This window comes from Bos mutus, chromosome 26, assembly GCF_027580195.1.
Source record: "Bos mutus isolate GX-2022 chromosome 26, NWIPB_WYAK_1.1, whole genome shotgun sequence".
Classification (NCBI taxonomy): domain Eukaryota; kingdom Metazoa; phylum Chordata; class Mammalia; order Artiodactyla; family Bovidae; genus Bos; species Bos mutus.
Genome location: NC_091642.1, coordinates 1,168,644 through 1,184,996, shown reverse-complemented (window position 1 = coordinate 1,184,996; position 16,353 = coordinate 1,168,644). Strand labels below are relative to the sequence as shown.

Here is a 16,353-nt window from a genome sequence, read left to right as displayed (position 1 = left end):
GGGCCTCTTCCCCACGACGGGCCAAGCCTAAGCCTGGACCTCCCCATCCTCCGCCCCCTCCCCAGCCCGCACCCCCCGAGGCCTGGGCTTTCCTGCTCTGTTTGTCCTGGGCTCGCACAGCTCTTTCTCTGTGTCTCCTGGTCTCTTTCTGTCCCCTCTGTGTCCCTGCAGCCCCTCTCCTGTCCTCAAGGCTTGCGGGGCTGGCCCTGGACAGTCTCACAGGGAGGTGTCTCCACTGTCCGGCCCCAGGGTCTGGCGCTCCCAGCCCTGCCCTGGCAAATCCTCGAAGGAGCCGACCTTTGGCCTGAAACATCTTTCAGGACGGAGTCCAGCTCCCTGAGATCCTCAGCCTGGACTTGAGACTAGACTCGGTGGCCTTGGGTGCCCTGGGTCATCAGGGAGCTGGTGGCGGGCCTCCGGCTGGCCAGGGTCAAAGCGGGGCCTGGCAGGTCATTACCGGACCCCTCTCCCTGTCCATCCTGGGCGGGGGGATGGCGGGGAACTTTGCCCACACACTGGCCAGGACCAGTGGCAACCGTCTTTCCACCCCCACCCCCATCCCACTCCGCCTGCAAGAGTTCGCGTGCCGACTCCGCCCGGGCTGGCCTAGCCGGAGTTGACGGCAGCCTCTCGGAGCCGGGCCGGGCCGGGGCGGGGCTTGAGAACCCGGGAGCAGCTGCGGGCCGGGGGCGGGGCCGGGGGCGGGGCCGGCAACCGAGCTGAGCGGCCCGGCGCGCTCGCACTTGGACGCCCGCCGCCCACACGTACACACCCGGGCTCCGTGGGCTCCCCCGCGAGGCCTAGCTGGTGCATCCCCCGCCGGGGACCCCCAGGCCCGCCACGCCCCGCCCGAGCCAACCGAGACGTTGGCGCCGGCGGGAAGAGCAGAATGTCCTTCCAGGGCAAGAAAAGCATCCCCCGGATCACGGTGAGCCCCGCTGTCCGCTCCCCGCTCCCGCCAGCCCCGCGCCTGCCGCCCCTTGCGCCGGGCGGGGCCTGGCCTCTGGGCCCCCAGGAGGACCTTCCCGGCCGCGCGCCGGGTCCCCTTCCCTCGGCGCCCAGGCCCCCCCGCCCCCCACCTCACCTTGCGCCCTGTCCCGGCGCTGCCCCCTCCTGCCCAGCTCCTTCCCGCGCAGCCGGGGGGGGGGCCCGCGAGCGCCGCGCTGGACACCCTCAGGGAGCCGGCTCCCCTGAGACCCCCTCTGCGCCCGGGGAGGGCTCGAGCCTGGGGGTGGGTGGGGGCGGGGAGACCCGCTTCCTAAAGCGCAGATGCGCCTCCCCCCTACCCCGTGGGGCCTCTCTCTAAGCTCCGCTCGGAGTTGGCGGGCAGCGCGGCCCTTTGTTGACAAGGCTGGTCCAGCCGCCGGCCTCGGGTGCAGAGATGCCATTCCCGCGCAGCCCGCCCCTCGGCCGCCCCTGTGCCGCCCCCGCCGCACCGGGAGCTCTTTGTCCCAGACAAAGCATCTGAGGCCGGCGCTCAGCCCCAGCCCCGGGAGCCCCGGAGCCCCTGGCCGCCCGGAGCCCTCTTTGGAGCTGGAGTTTGGAGACCCCCGCCCCGGGGGGTGGTGGGGAGAGTGCTCCCTCGTCACCGAGCGGGCACCCAGGCAGCTCGGCTCCCTGGAGAAGACCCTCTAACACCACACGCCCTAGGTGGGGGAAGTCCGACTGTCCACCCAGGGCTGCCAGGAAACAAAGCCGCTCCCTCCAGGCGGCGGGAGCCCAGCGTGGGTAGGGAGAGGGGGAGGGCGAGACGGAGGGAGGTGCCTGGAGGCCCGGGGGCGGCCTGCCCCTGGGAGCCCGCGGACTGAGCCCCAGCTCTGCTCTTGGCTTCAGGGGAGGGCCGTGGGGTTGCCAGTTCACATCCTGAGACACTCAGGGAAGGAGGGGGTCCTGCCTCAGGACTGGCCCAGATTCTGACCTGATGCAGGAAGCCCACCAGGGCCTGACAGGGTGGGGAGGGTGGCCCCACCTCTGGGTGGGTCAGAGGCCAGATGGCCAGGTCAGGAGACTGTCACCCCGGTCCTGAGGGCTGCTGCATTCCCCTCTTGGCTCCAAACCTGGGAAGGTGCCCAAGTCTGAAAACTGGGGGTTGAATGGGGACTCAGACCACCGTCTTCCTGCCCAAAGCCTTCCCCTTCCTCTTCTTGGGTGTGTTTGAGTGGAGTGGGGACCCTGCAGGAGGAGGCAGCCAGGCTCTGACACTGGCTCGGGAGCTGGGTGAGGTGAGTCCTTGTGATATGACCGGTTAGGGCCAGGCCTGGTCCTCAGGGGGCTGGGCAGTGAGTCCCTGAGGACCCAGCAAGGAGAGGCCCCGGCAGCTGGGGCCAGTCCATGGCGTAGACCGGAGCTGGTGGCAGGGCACCCAGTAGGTATTCTCAGCTTCGAGGCCCACACTGCCTCTGGCGTGGCCACCCAGCCCAGTAGGAGAACCATCTAGGTGACTCGGGAACGAATGGGTGCGGCAGTTCCAGTAAAGTTGAGCTGTGGGCGTTGAAATGTGAATTTCATATAATTTTATGAGTCTCAATATAGTCTTCTTATGTCTTTCAGCCAACGTGAGATGCACACCATCCTTGGTGCAGGGCTGGGCAGATTGCACAAGCTGGGGGTCCCGTCTGGCCTGTGGCTCGTTAGCCACCCTTCTGTCGACTGTGGGGTGGAGGTTCTACTTTGAGTCAATAGAAATCTGAGAATCCATCCCAAACTGCTAGATGTTAATAAGAATAGAGTGATGTGCTCTGGCTCATAAGCCATGAATTATTTATCCCCTCAGCAGCCTCTGAGAGAGCTGCTAAGTGCCCTGCACACTTCCGTTCTGGCTTCAGGCTGACGCTGGGTTTAGAACCAGAGCTCCCAGCTGGAGTCCCAGCCCAGCCTCTGGGTGGGCACCCAGGAGCCCCAGGCCAGGGCCAGAGCCCCGTGAAAGAGCTGTGGTTCTGGCTATCCGAGCCCTGGGAAGTGTGAGGCTCAAGGTTGTGGGAGAACGTGCCACAGGGCTGGGTTCTCACCCGCCAACCTGCTCTCAGCCACCACCCTTTCTGTGTTTCTCGCCATTTTGCTCCACTGAGGCCCGGCCGTCACCCCACACCCTGCACAGCCTGTGACCGGCCCCCCATCTCCCCTCCATCCCAACCATCAGAAGTGGACTGATCGCGGCCCAGCTCCGTGCCGCGACGTGCCCCTAACAGCCACACTCCCTGACACTGTTCACCTCCTTGGGGCAACGTCCAGGCGGCACCAGAGCCACGAGCACCCCAGTGTCTTCCTGGCTTGCACCCCCATAGCCTCTCCGTCATCAGCTCCTGCCCCCCGACTCTCAGCCTCTCTGGAGTCCATCTCTCATCCACCCCATAATCCCAGCCAGGGGGCCCCCGCATCTCATCCAGACACACGGACACCACTGCAACCATGACCTGTGTCTGTCCTTGAACATGAGGGCCTCTTTCTACCCAGGCCACTGTGATCTCTCTGCAGGCACTTAGACACAGCTTGAGGGGCCATTGGTGGCCCACTGACCCCCCAGGCCCAGCACGTCCCACCCCAGCTTGCCACCCCCTATCCTGTATCAGCCAGGCTCTTCTCTGCCCCGGGCCTTTGCTCGGGCTGCTCCCTGGCCCGGGCCTGAGTCACGGCCACGTCAGCTCCTCATAGAGGCCCTTCTTGGTCTCTGTGGGAGCCCCGAAATGTCCCTCTGTGCGCTTACGAGCGTCACCTCCTGTGACGGCTGCATGTGTGACATCTGTCTTCCCGCACTGGGATGCGGCCATCCCGCGGGAGGGCCCTGCCTGCCGGGGCCTGCTCTAACCCCCGCCTCCAGGCACCGTCACAGGCCACAGAGATTCTGGAAGGAGCTTGGCCTGGCTGTCAGCTGGAGCCGCCTCTGCAGGTGGGGCCTGCAGGGAGGGCCGGCCTTCCAGGCCCACAGGGCCAAGCGAGACATGGCCCACCTCCCCCTCGGCATGGGCTTTAGAAATTTGGCAATGCACCTGACGGCGTGCCCGTGGTCAAACGCACGGCTACGCGCACTGACATGGCTTTGCCGTGGTGACGCGGGAAGCTGGCTGGCCGTTCGCCCCGTGTCTTCGGTGAGGCCAGACTGCCTGACTGTGGGTGTGGGTCACGTGCAGGGCCTGTGGGCAGCCGCCTCCGAGGGCCACCGCCGCGGGGTGGGGTGGCCAACCCTGCAGGCTCTGTGCTGGTCCCACACGCATAGACCGTGTCCAAAGGACACATACAGACGTGTGTTCCATCGTGACTTCAGAGGGAAGCTGGTGCTCAGTGTACTGATGGGTCACTCGGTTTGGAGCAAACGTGCCCCCGTTTATTTATCTGTTTCGGACAGAGTGACCGCCTCCTGATCAGAGGGGGGAAGATCGTGAATGATGACCAGTCCTTTCACGCTGACCTGTATGTGGAGGACGGCCTGATAAAGTGAGTTGCTGCCTCTTCGCGGTCACCCGTTGCCTGGAAGCTTGCTTCTGGGCAAGGTCCGCGTGAGGGGTTTTTCCCACAATCTCGTTCCCTGGAAACAACTCCAGCCCCTCCCGCACCTTCAGCGAGCCCTTGGAAAGCAGGACGAGGCTTCCTACTTCTCTGTTATCACAGCTTCAGTACCTGTGGGCTCACAGTAGGTGCTTAAAAATGCTTATTGACCACACCTTTTCGTTTCTCTGCTCGTGTCTGTCAGGCAGCTCCAACCTCTGGTCAGCAAGGCTGCGAGTGGACACCTCAGTGACCAGCTCAGGGTCATGATCCTCCATGCTGGCTGTCCTGAGCCCCTGGGGCTGGCTTGTCCCCCAGCAATGTCGGGGGCGGGTCCAGTTAGGCCTTGGCTGTATTGCCCTTCGCCTCCAGGACAGGAGCCCAAGGGCAGGCGTCCCAGCTCCGCAGCCTTGCCAAGGGCCCCATTCACATTCGCTCAGGGCTCTTCCTAACCAGTGGGGTCTCTGTTGCTTTCAGGCAAATTGGAGAAAACCTCATTGTCCCTGGGGGCATCAGAACCATCGATGCCCACGGCCTGCTGGTCCTGCCAGGCGGAGTCGACGTCCACACGCGGCTGCTGATGCCCGTCCTGGGTATGACCCCCGCCGACGACTTCTGCCAGGGGACCAAGGCCGCCCTGGCAGGGGGCACAACCATGATATGTGAGTGTCGTCCGTTGGGGCGGGGGGTCTGTCCTAACTCTGGGCCTCTGGCGGGCTTGCATATTGCAGCAAGCGCTTTCCCTGGTGGAGTTTTCTTGGGCTGTTTCTCTCTCTCTTTTTTTTTAATATAATTTTTTTTGAAGGATAATTGCTTTACAGAATTTTGCTGTTTTCTGTCTAACCTCAACATGAATCAGCCATGGTTCCTCTTTACTGCACTCACTCTGAGAAATGCTGAGTGGCTGAAGTGCTGAATGGCCCAGCCCAGTTCCTCAGCCTGAGTGTGCTGCCTTGGCCAGCACTGGAGCGCTCCTGGGGTTTCCATGGAATGTGCCCATAGTTGATTATTTCCCGGGAAGCCAGCAGCTGGCCAAGGTCCTGGTTTGGAAAACTCGAGTGCCTTGGACAAGTTCAGGGGTTGCGTTGCCTGAAATGTCAGACACATTTGCTCCTGAGCCTCACCTCCTCTGAGGCTTGGTTTGCAGAAACTCATGTCCGGAAGAGCTAAAGACGGTGGAGGCGGTGTTTTAGAGAAAGGATGATAAAAATACTGTTATCCGATCAACAACCCCCAGAGTCCCCATACCAGGCACAAGCACTGTTCTGATGTGCCTGAGCGCCGTGCGTGGCAGAGAAGCCCAGTTCACAGCTTGTGAAGGGTTCACTTCCCACCGTGAACTTGCCCGTGGTCAGCTCAGGAGCCCGGACAGGAAGCCAGCATTTAGCCCCTCTCCTTCCCTGAGACCCGTCAGCCCCACAGCGCCAAGGGCAGGCGCCTCCGCTCGGGCCGGACCTGGTCCAACCCTGGCTGCACCACGGCCTGGCGGTGACCTCAGGCAGCCCGTAGTTAAACATCATGATTCCCTGCACATTTGGGCAAGAGGCAGGGGGTGGGAGGGTGGAGTGAGAGGGGGCCCGTGGTTGCCAGGCACACGTGGGCACATGGTGTGCGCTGCCACTGCCTCCAGGAAGGGCTGCTCCGGGTGCTCGGACCGACTTCACAGGCCCCAGCCTGGTGTGGCTTACTGAGCTACGCAGTGGCCAAACCCAACAGTGGTCTGCCCCCCCGGTCTGATGAGGGAGCGCTCTTCTTTCAGGCCCTTGGTCCTGCTGGTCATGGGGGGCCCGGGCCGAGTGGGACGCCCTCCTGGCTGCGTCTCCCACTGGTGCTGAGGTGTCCAATGGGCTGTGAGGATGGAGGTGCTGCAGGCATGGGCTGGCCTCCACAGGACTGCAGCCATGAGCGCCCGCAGGACAGCGTCCTGGGTGTGCGACGGAGCCGTGTGAGGCGGAGGGGCCCACATGAGGGGTGTGCGGGGAGGCACAACGTCTACCTGTAACCCCGGGTGGGCGTGCCTTCCCACCGGCCACCCCGCCCAGCTCTCTTCTTGCTCCTGGCAGAGGTTGTGAGTGGGGTGTGGGCCGTGGCCACGGGGTTGCCGGCGGGGCCAGAGGGACGGTGCAGTGTCCATGTGCTCACCCTGGTTCTCCAGGGTGGGAGGGGACCCTCCATGGTGTGCGTGGTCAGGGAGGCACAAGGGAAGCCAGCCCGTCGTGCCGCTGTGGGCCGGCTCGCAGGTTCAGCACTGTGGACAGCACCCCACCCCACGCCCGCCTGCCAGGCGCACCTCATTCAGCCAGGCTCTTTAGGGTGAGTCCGCTGGGGAGCGAGGTCCTCCTCTCTGCTCAGGGAGAGGCTGGGGACAAGGGGCAGGATGGATGGACAGGTCCCAGCAGCCCCAGCCCCACATAAGGCTCGAAGTCTCTCCTCTGCTTTTCTCAAACGTGCCTCCTGGTCTCCTGGGAGCGTGAAGCCACTCTCCCTTGGAGACCCAGGCGGTTCTGGTGGCCAGAGTGGGGGACTTAGCTGAGCACGCTGTCTCCGCAGTGGACCATGTGTTCCCTGAGGCAGGGGTGAGCCTGCTGGCGGCCTACGAGCAGTGGCGGGAGCGAGCGGACGGCGGGGCCTGCTGTGACTACTCCCTGCACGTGGACATCCCCCGCTGGCACGAGAGCACCAGAGAGGAGCTGGAGGCCCTGGTCAGGGACAAAGGTGAGCAGCAGGCTAGCCAGGTGGAGGGGCGGCTGCGGGGCCTGCGCTTCTGGGGTCAGGTGGACGCTGCATCCATCCGACTCCAGGGCAGGCGGCTGGGTGTGGGGTAAGTTGGACAAGAGCCATTTGAAGGTCTGCTGGGCTGAGAGGTCAGCTGTGCCCGCACCTGGGAGTCACATCTCGGGGCTGTTCTCTTCACAAGAAGACAGAGTCACAGCTGTCACCACAGTCCCCTCGTGTCTTGGGCCTGGGGGAAGGAAAGCATGATAAGCCTTCTTAGCCCTGAAGATCCTCTAGAAGGAGATGCCTTAAAACCCACAGTCCTCTCCTGCTGCCTCAACAGAAACAGGGCAGTTTATAAACAGGCTTAAATATTTTTTTAAATCAAAAGTCCTGAAGCTAAAACCACATCAAAGTTTATAGTGGATTTGAAGGAAAGTCAGGTGGATGTTGTAACTGACCTCTGGTGATCAGCTTTGAGTGTGGTTTCAGCTCACAGCCGGGAGTGGAAGGGCAGGGTCAGAGGGGCCAGCAGGGATGGGACCTGGGATGGTGGTGCTGGCATCGGAGTCCGGGCCAGGCCGGGAGGCTACTGGTCTCTCAGCCCAGGAAGCGGTGCGCCTGCTCCACCACACACCTGACGGAGGTAGGGAGGTTCCCTCCAGAGTGATGGACCTCAGGCCTGTGACCTTTGGCACTTAGGAGCCCTCACCCGGGGGCAGGCGGGGGCCTCAACCAGGCAGCAGCTCTGCCTCCTGGGTCCTTCCCTGCCTGGCCTGGGGGCCTGCAGCCTGGCGGCTCAAAGCAGAGGTGCAAACCCGGAACCTGCAGCCATCACCCACCCCCAAGCTGCTGGGGCAGGGGGCAGTGATGGGGGGCCATTAGTGAGGAGGAGTGATGGGGCAGGGGGTTAGGGGCAGTGGAGGTTAGTGATGGGGTGGGGGGGTGTTAGGGGCAATGGGGGGTGAGTGATGGATAAGGGTGAGGTGTTAGGGGCAGTGGGGGTTAGTGATGGGGTGGAGGGGTATTAGGGCCGGTGGGAGGTGAGTGATGGGGTGGGGTGGGATGTTAGGGGCCGTGGGGGTGAGTGATGGATGGGGCGGGGTGTATGGGCAGTGGGGGTTAGTGATGGGGTGGAGGGGTGTTAGGGGCCATGGGGGTGAGTGATGGGGTGCAGGTGGGGTGTTAGGGGCACTGGGGGGTTGGTGATGGCTGAGGGTGGGTGTGAGGGGCCGTGGGGGGTTAGTGATGGGCTGGGTTGTTAGGGGTCGTGGGGGGGTAGTGATAGTGGGTGTGGGGTGCATTAGTGAAGGGTGTGTGGGTTCTCACCTGCTTTGTTGCTAGGGAACAGTTGGTTCCTCACCTCAGATTCAAGGAGCTGGATGGGCTTGGATGTCTCTGCCGCAGTCTGGGCTGGTCTGGAGTATGTGGGGCTGATGCCCAAGGTCCGCCAGGCCAGCTGGTGAGGCCCTTGGGAGAGGCTACCCTCACCTGGCACCTGACCTCTCCTGCTTCCCCCCAGGTGTGAACTCCTTCCTGGTCTTCATGGCGTACAAAGACAGACACCAGTGCACAGACGGCCAGGTAGGGGTCGGGGGGTGGGCGGGCAGGCTCCGCGGGCGCTGGGGGTCGGGGCCTCAGCTCCACGTGGTCCTGAGTTTGGGGACAGGCTCTGCGGGTGCTGGGGGCGGGGCCTCGCCCCCACGAGGTCCTGAGTTTGGGGGCGGGCTCTGCGGGTGCTGGGGGCGGGGCCTCGCCCCCATGCGGTCCGCCTGCGTCTCCCCAGATTTATGAGATCTTCAGTGTCATCCGGGACCTGGGGGCCGTGGCCCAAGTGCACGCGGAGAATGGGGACATCGTGGACGAGGTGGGGCTGGTGGGGTGACCCTGCCCTTGGCCGTGCGAGCGCAGAGCCACAAACCCGGGGGGGGGGGACCTGGAACCTGGCCCGGGTGATAGCTAGCTCAGGGCGAAGGTCAGGCAGGGGGGTTGCTGGGAGCCTGCGGGCTCTTGGCCACAGCAGGTCTTCCCTCATCCTCACACGTCTGACCTTAAATTCTCCAAAACTGAGGTGTAACTTCCTGGGGTGGGAGGGGACGCAGAGGCGGGTTCCCGTGCCCTCTGGCCCAGGACTGGGCCCTACAGAGCTGTTCCTTCTGCCCACGGGCACGCCTGTGGGGTTTGTGGCCCAGTCCTCCATCGAGGCTGCTGCCTGGGGAGGCCCTGGCCCTTCTGCCCACGCCCCACCTTCCCCGCAAGCCCAGGCCTCTGCCCCCACTGTTTGCCCACCAGCCTCAGTGCCCACAGGGTCCGGGCAGTGGAAGGGGGCACGGAGGAGCTTCCCAGCCGCCTGGGGGTCTGGGGGGTGTCACACACACAGCACCCCCCCACCCCGCGACGTTCCAGACCCGCAGAGAAGCTTTCTGGGACCCACTGGCCTCTCCGGTTCCCAAGCTCACCAGGAGCCGGGGACACTCGGGAGGGGCGTGTGGGGTTCCGGGCAGTGCCTGCTTCGTGTGTCTCCAGGGCGGGGTGGCTGGGCCGGGAGGAGGGTGGGAGGTGTGTGCTGGGGGAGGGGCTTGTTCTGGTCGGCTCCTCCCCGGTTCTCCACCTCGAGTTCGTCCACACCAGCGGGTGCTGTGCTCAGACCTTGGGGTGAACCAGCCTGAGACAGCCCCACTCCTGGCTGTGCAGAGCCCCCAATCCCGCCCCATGCATGCGCACCCAGGCCGTGAACGCCCCCGTGCCTGCACACCCCGTGCACACACCTGCTGGGGAAGCAGTAGTAGGCGAGGCTGGGGGGCCTTGACCTTCTTTCTCACTGAGGAGGCCTGTGACCCCAGGCGCATCCGGCCTTCTGCAGCCCTGGGGCTCCCTCATCCGTGATTCGGGGAGCCGGAGTCACCCCTTCAGAGCGCGACCCCTGTACTCCCCCCAAGTTCTCGGGGTGGGTGATTCGGGGGTCTCAGGGTCAGGCGTCCTGGGCTGTGGACCGCACCCTGCAAGGCCCTCCGGGGCCGTGCTACTTACTCCCAGGCTGAAATGAGGTGTGTGTTTAGGAGCAGAAGCGGCTGCTGGAACTCGGTGTCACCGGCCCCGAGGGCCACGTGCTCAGCCACCCCGAGGAGGTAGGTGTGAGCCTGTGGGGCACCCCAATGGGCCTTCATCGGGGACGGGCTGGGCCCCATTCGGGCAGGACTGTGACCCCACTGTCCTCGCCTGGGGGTGAGTCAGGGCTCCTGGCCCCCTGCCCGTGGGCTGCGCTGAGGCCTGCACGCAAGGCTCAGAGGGCAGGTGGTCTACTCTGGGGTGGTGCGGGCCAGCGCAGATTCTGGGCTGGAGCCCTAGGCTGGGGTCCTGGCTCCCGGGTGCCCCTCTGAGCCTAGCATCTATGGGTGGCCAGGGTATCGTGGGCTCACTGCAGTCAGGAGCCCCAGGCTGGGGTCTCGACCCCCAGGTGCCCCTCTGGGCCCAGCATCTGTGGGTGGCCGGGGCATTGCGGGCTCACTGCGGTCAGGAGCCCCAGCTCTTGCATGGCCTGAGCAGCCCGTCTGCAGGTGGAGGCCGAGGCCGTGTACCGCGCCGTCACCATCGCCAGGCAGGCCAGCTGCCCCCTATATGTCACCAAGGTCATGAGCAAGGCCGCGGCCGATGTGATCGCCCGGGCCAAGCGGCGAGGTGGGTGCTGGCTGGAGCAGGGAGGGGCTTGGGGGTCGCTCCCGTCCACAGCCACTGGGAGCAGCACAGGGCGGCCCCATGGAGACGCAGCGAGCCTGCCGGCCTCCTCAGGGGCCTCTCCTGTCAGGGTTGCGGGTGTAGCCTATGGGGGCGGCCTGAGACTCCCTCTTGTCCAGACAGCAGTGGGACCTGACAGGGGTCTTGAATCACACGTGGGGCTAAGGGCCCTGTGTGCATAGAAGTGCGTGTCAGAGCCATACTGTGTGTGTATGGTGTGTGTCTCTGTGTGTGTGCTTACGTGATGTGTCTCTGTGTGTGTGTGTTTGTGTGTGGTGTGTGTGCTTATGTGATGTGTGTCTGTGTGTCTGGTGTATGTGTGTGTGTGTGTATGGTGTGTGTGTGTGTGCTTACGTGATGTGTCTGTGTGTGTATGGTGTGTGTGTGTGTGTGGTGTGTGTGCTTACGTGATGTGTCTCTGTGTGTGTATAGTATGTGTGTGTGTTTACGTGATATGTGTCTGTGTGTGTGTGGTGTGTGTGTGTGTGTGTGTATGGTGTGTGTGTGTGTGTGTGTGCTTATGTGATGTGTCTGTGTGTGTGTATGGTGTGTGTCTGTGTGTATGGTGTGTGTCTGTGCGTATGGTGTGTGTCTGTGTGTGTGTGCTTACATGATGTGTATGTGTGTGTGTATGGTGTGTGTGTGTGTGTGTGTGGTGCTGATATGATGTGTGTGTGTGTGTCTGTGTATATGGTGTGTGCGGTGTGGTGTGTAAGCCTGCACCCTCAGGTTGTGTGAAGAGCCCCGCCCAGCTGACCCCCGGGCCGAGCTGCTGCTCCCTGGACACCTCCCGGGTGGGGGCGGGCGTGGGTCTGGGGCCAGGTGCCGTCTGGCTGGACGCCGGGCCGTGGAGGAGGCAGGTCCGTGGCGGGCGGGGCAGCCGGTGTGTCTGTGCCCCGGCAGAGCGAGGCGGGGGCAGAGCGGCCCCGCAGGAGCCCCGGGCAGGCCCGGTGCCCCGGGTCAGGGAGCAGTCCTCGCAGTCGGGAAATTGAAGGGCAGCATGGTGGGAGGCCTGGCCCAGCCCGTGGCGGGGGTGGGGGATGGTCCTGCGGCCGCGGTGCCGCTCACGCCTTGCCACAGGGGTGGTGGTGTTCGGGGAGCCCATCACCGCCGGCCTGGGCGCGGACGGCTCGCACTACTGGAGCAAGAACTGGGCCAAGGCCGCCGCCTTCGTCACGTCACCCCCCATCAGCCCAGATCCCAGCACCGCGGACCACCTCACCGCCCTGCTGTCCAGGTAGGGAGCCCCTGGCCCTGCGCCCCCCAGCTGCGGGGCTCTCCCCCACCCTGCTGTCCAGGCAGGAGTCCCTGGGCCCCCCGTCCAGGGAGCCTGCGCCCACCTCCTGGCCGCACCCTGCGGGCACAACTCCACCCCGTGGCCAGGCGTGGGGTGGGGGTGCTCGGGGAGGACGGGCCCCCTGGGCCCCTGTGACCCCGGCTCTCTGCAGCGGGGACCTCCAGGTGACTGGCAGCGCCCACTGCACCTTCACCACCGCTCAGAAGGCCGTCGGCAGGGACAACTTCACGCTCATCCCCGAGGGTACCAACGGCGTGGAGGAGCGCATGTCCGTGGTCTGGGAGAAGTGTGTGGTGGGTGAGATGAAGGGCCATGGGACCCCTCCTCGTGGAGGAGCTGGCGGGACCACAAAGGGAAGCCCCTGGACGAGCAAAGTCCCCGCGTGGCGCGGAGCTCAGGGCGGGCGGGCTCCCGGCTGCCCCCCCAGCCCAGTCACCCTGGGGTCCCCAGACATTCTGCTCTAGTCCCCCAGAGGAGACTCCACGTAGCCAGGCCCCGCCCTGGTCCTGATACACCGGCCCTGAGCACAGGGGGTCCCTACACTCTGCAGTGTCTCCCCAGGAGGACCGAGGTTCCCCCAGACGTCTATCTCACCTGGGGCCTCCGCCCCCGCGCCCCCAGCCCTGGCCCTGAGCCCTCCCCCTGGCCGAGGCCCTGACCCCAGGCTCCTGGCCATCGCCGGGGGCCAGTCACATCCTCTGGGGACAGATGTCATTGTGGAAACATCAGCATTCACTTGCCCACAAAGTGAGCGTGGAGATGGGCTCAGTGCCCAGGGAGGACCAGACCCGCAGGCCTCACTGAGGCACGCTGCCCTCAGCCTGGAGGGTGGCGCGTGCACACGGGAGCCCGGAGACCAGACCCTGCATGCTGCTGGGGAGGGGCGCCCCTGACCCCGCCTTCTGGCTTCTCAGGCCTCAGGGCAGATGGACGAGAATGAGTTTGTTGCCGTGACCAGTACGAACGCAGCCAAAATCTTCAACTTTTACCCAAGGAAGGGGCGGGTGGCCGTGGGCTCCGATGCTGACTTGGTCATATGGAATCCCCGGGCCACAAGAATCATCTCTGCCAAGAGCCACAGCCTGGTGAGAGAAGCCGGTCCCACATGGGGGCCAGCTTGGGGTCTGGGGGGTACCTGCAGCCATCCTGGACATCCTGGGATGGGCAGGGCCAGCGGGGGCGGGGGACCCTGTCTTGGGGCAGAGCTCACCCACTGTGTGTGCCCGGGAGATGTGTCCGAGGGGCCAGGGGTGCAGGCACAGCTGCCCCTCGAAAGCCCAACCCAGGCTGAGTGGACGCTTCCCACCGGGGCCCTGGCTCCAGACTCTGAGCAGTGCTAAGGCCTCCTGAGGGCTCAGAGGGCTGCTGTCCCCCCAGAACGTGGAGTACAACATCTTTGAGGGCTTGGAGTGCCGAGGAGCCCCCAGCGTGGTCATCAGTCAGGGCCGGGTTGTGCTGGAGGACGGGGCCCTGTGCGTCACCCCCGGGACCGGCCGCTTCATCCCACGCAAGACCTTCCCTGACTTCGTCTACAAGAGGATAAAGGCCCGAAACCGGGTGAGCCTGAGCCGGGCGGGTGGGCGGGCGGAGCCCTCAGGCCTGCTCATGGTCAGCCTGCCCCTGGCCGCCCTGCTGTCAGAAAGGCACAGCGGCCTCACCAGTCCAGGCGGTTCTTCGCCTGCGTTCGTGACCAGGCCGCCCACGTCACTGCAGAGACTGCAGGTGTGAGGCCAAGGAAACCCTGAGTGGCCGCCCCCGGGGACACAGCCACCAAGCCTAGCAGAGGTCACCCAGCATTTAGTGAATTCAGGAAGGAGAGCGGGATGCTCAAACAGTGTCCCTGAGCCCTCATTCGTCGCCAGGGCTTGGCCAGCGGCCTGCACACACTACAGGCGGTTCACGCGTGCACACGTGTGCTCACAGGCCCAGCTGCACACACACGCGTGGTCACTACACGCAGGTTGGCTTTATCGCAGCCCCGTTCCCACTTGTCTAGGATGACATCGTCTGAACCTGTATTTGGAGCGACAGCCCCCGGGCAGGGCTGGGACTGGCACTGGCTCCTCCCCAGGGCAGGAGCGGAGCCACCCTGACCTGCCGGCGCTCCTGTCTCAAGCTGCCTGCACCCCCACTCCCCCAGACCTGCCCTGGGCATGCCGCCCACCTCGGGGGAGGGGGGTGCGCATCCACACGCACGGGTGGACACCCCTGGGGGTGGGGGGCCCTGCCCTCGAGCTTGGGGCCGGCTCAGTGCCCCTCACACCCAGCCCTTCGGCCCCCAGCTGGCGGAGATCCATGGTGTGCCCCGAGGCCTCTACGATGGGCCGGTCCATGAGGTGACGGCACCCACCAAGCCGGGGGCTGGGTCCCAGGCCCGTGCGTCCTGCCCCGGGAAGATCTCCGTGCCCCCCTTCCGCAACCTGCACCAGTCGGGGTTCAGCCTGTCCGGTGAGTGGAGCTTGGGGTGCTCGGTCTCGGTGCCTGGGCCCCGAGGACCGTGCCCAGCCCCCAGCCCTGGCATCTCACGGGAGGTGCACAAGGAAGGGGGCTGGGGGTCTCAGGGGTTCACCTGTAGCCGCCAGCTCGAGCCTCTGCTTTCAGGGTCTGGGCTGTGGGGTGTGGATTTGCAGGGAGGCGCTGAGCCAGGCTCTCCCTAGAGAGAGAGCCAGCCCTCCCTGCCCGACTGGGGGCCAACCCAGCCCCTGACGTCCAGTCCCTGCCGGCCTCGGGGATCCAGCCTCGTCCTGAAGGCTGGGGCCAGCCCTCTCTCATCCCGGGCCCGTGCAGGGGGAGACCCGGAGGAGGGACGCTGGGGTTGGCCTGGCCGGAGGAGGGACGCTGGGGTTGGCCTGGCCTGTGCCCCTCCGCACAGGCTTCCCGGACGGCCGGCCTTGACCTGTGGGCTCTGGCCACCGGCACACCTGGCCTCACCAGCCTGCTCGTCTGAGGCCTCGGTGGGGGAGCACCTGCCCGGGGGAGGCGCCAGGCCGTCGGGGAGCGTAGGGTCTGCAGCCCTGGCCCCTGGGGTGTGGCGGGCGGGTCTGCCTGCCCCCCAGCGCGGCCTCCGCCCCGCCCTCCCGCAGGCTCGCAGGCCGACGACCACATCGCGCGGCGCACGGCCCAGAAGATCATGGCGCCCCCTGGCGGCCGTTCCCACATCACGTCGCTGTCCTAGGAGCTGCCGCGGGCGGCCGGCCCCCTCCTTGTTCCCTCCCTTCCTTGAGCCCACTCTGAAAGGTGCTTGGCCTTCCCTTCTCCTCCCCAGCACCTCTCCCCTTGGGGTCCCACAGCCCGTTACAGGGAGCCCCCGCAGGAGAGGCTGAACGGGTGAGGTTTCACTGCCAGGGCAGGCAGAGGGGCTGGGCATGGTGGTGGGGGCAGCTCAGGGGCCCCGAGCCCGGGGGCCTCATAAGGCGACCTCTGGAGACGCCCAGGACGGAAGGCGGAGGGCATGGTGCCCTCGTCCCCGACTCCGCTGCCGTCCCGGCCCCGCCCGAGCTGCTGTGACTTCAGGGGCCCACGGGGATGCCGTGCGGGCCGCTGCACTTCTCAGACTTCCCAGGGACCAGACCCCGACGCCGTCCGTAGAGCCCTTCCTGCTCCAGGGGCCCCAGGGGCCCGGAGCTGAGTGCTTCCTTCTCCTACGACGTGTGTCCCCAGTAGTTGATTAGAGACGCCGTCCTGTGTGCCAAGGGCACTGTAGTCAGGAACCTGCATGCCACCCGCTGCCCAGCGGCCCCAATCCCATGGAACCAGGTTGATTAAAGGCATCTGGACTGGAAGCCACTGGCGTGTAGAGAGCCCTGACTTCTCTGCCCCTACACCATCCCCCAGGGGTTCGTGTGTGGCATCCTCGAGAACATCCTGCAGCACTCTGGTCCTGCCTCTAGACGGCTGGGAGGCTGGACCACCAGACAACTGCAGGGCTGGCTGGGTCTGAGCTGTGGGCAGGGGCTCTGCCTCCCACAGGCCTGTAGGTCACAGAGAGCCAGACACCCAGAAGGAGAGGGGCGCTGGGAGGACCCCTACCCATGTTCTAGTTGGTGGGCTCAAGCTGCCCAGCAGGGCTTGGGGCAGTATGGCGTGTGGGGAGCTTGTGCTGCCCCCTTAAGGCAGAGCAGGCT

The 16,353-nt window shown here is 65.3% G+C and overlaps 1 protein-coding gene across 1 annotated transcript; it reads left to right on the top strand.

Moving 5' to 3' along the window:
* Positions 1-723: 723 nt before the first annotated feature.
* On the top strand, positions 724-16,000 carry DPYSL4 (dihydropyrimidinase like 4). The gene is made up of 14 exons (XM_070363255.1): positions 724-928; positions 4,343-4,431; positions 4,960-5,144; positions 7,033-7,197; positions 8,720-8,781; positions 8,984-9,064; positions 10,257-10,325; positions 10,755-10,875; positions 12,013-12,169; positions 12,381-12,522; positions 13,144-13,314; positions 13,607-13,786; positions 14,512-14,677; positions 15,313-16,000. The coding sequence occupies exons 1-14, from the start codon at positions 890-892 to the stop codon at positions 15,402-15,404; spliced, it is 1,719 nt and encodes a 572-aa protein (XP_070219356.1). The 5' UTR covers positions 724-889; the 3' UTR covers positions 15,405-16,000.
* The last annotated feature ends 353 nt before the right edge of the window (positions 16,001-16,353 follow it).

Bases quoted from the DNA above. Each gene is read 5' to 3' on its own strand.
- DPYSL4 (XM_070363255.1), top strand. From the start codon at position 890: ATGTCCTTCCAGGGCAAGAAAAGCATCCCCCGGATCACG. The intron at 929-4,342 runs GTGAGCCCCGCT...TGTTTCGGACAG, and splicing joins AAAGCATCCCCCGGATCACG to AGTGACCGCCTCCTGATCAG. The intron at 13,787-14,511 runs GTGAGCCTGAGC...TTCGGCCCCCAG, and splicing joins GGATAAAGGCCCGAAACCGG to CTGGCGGAGATCCATGGTGT.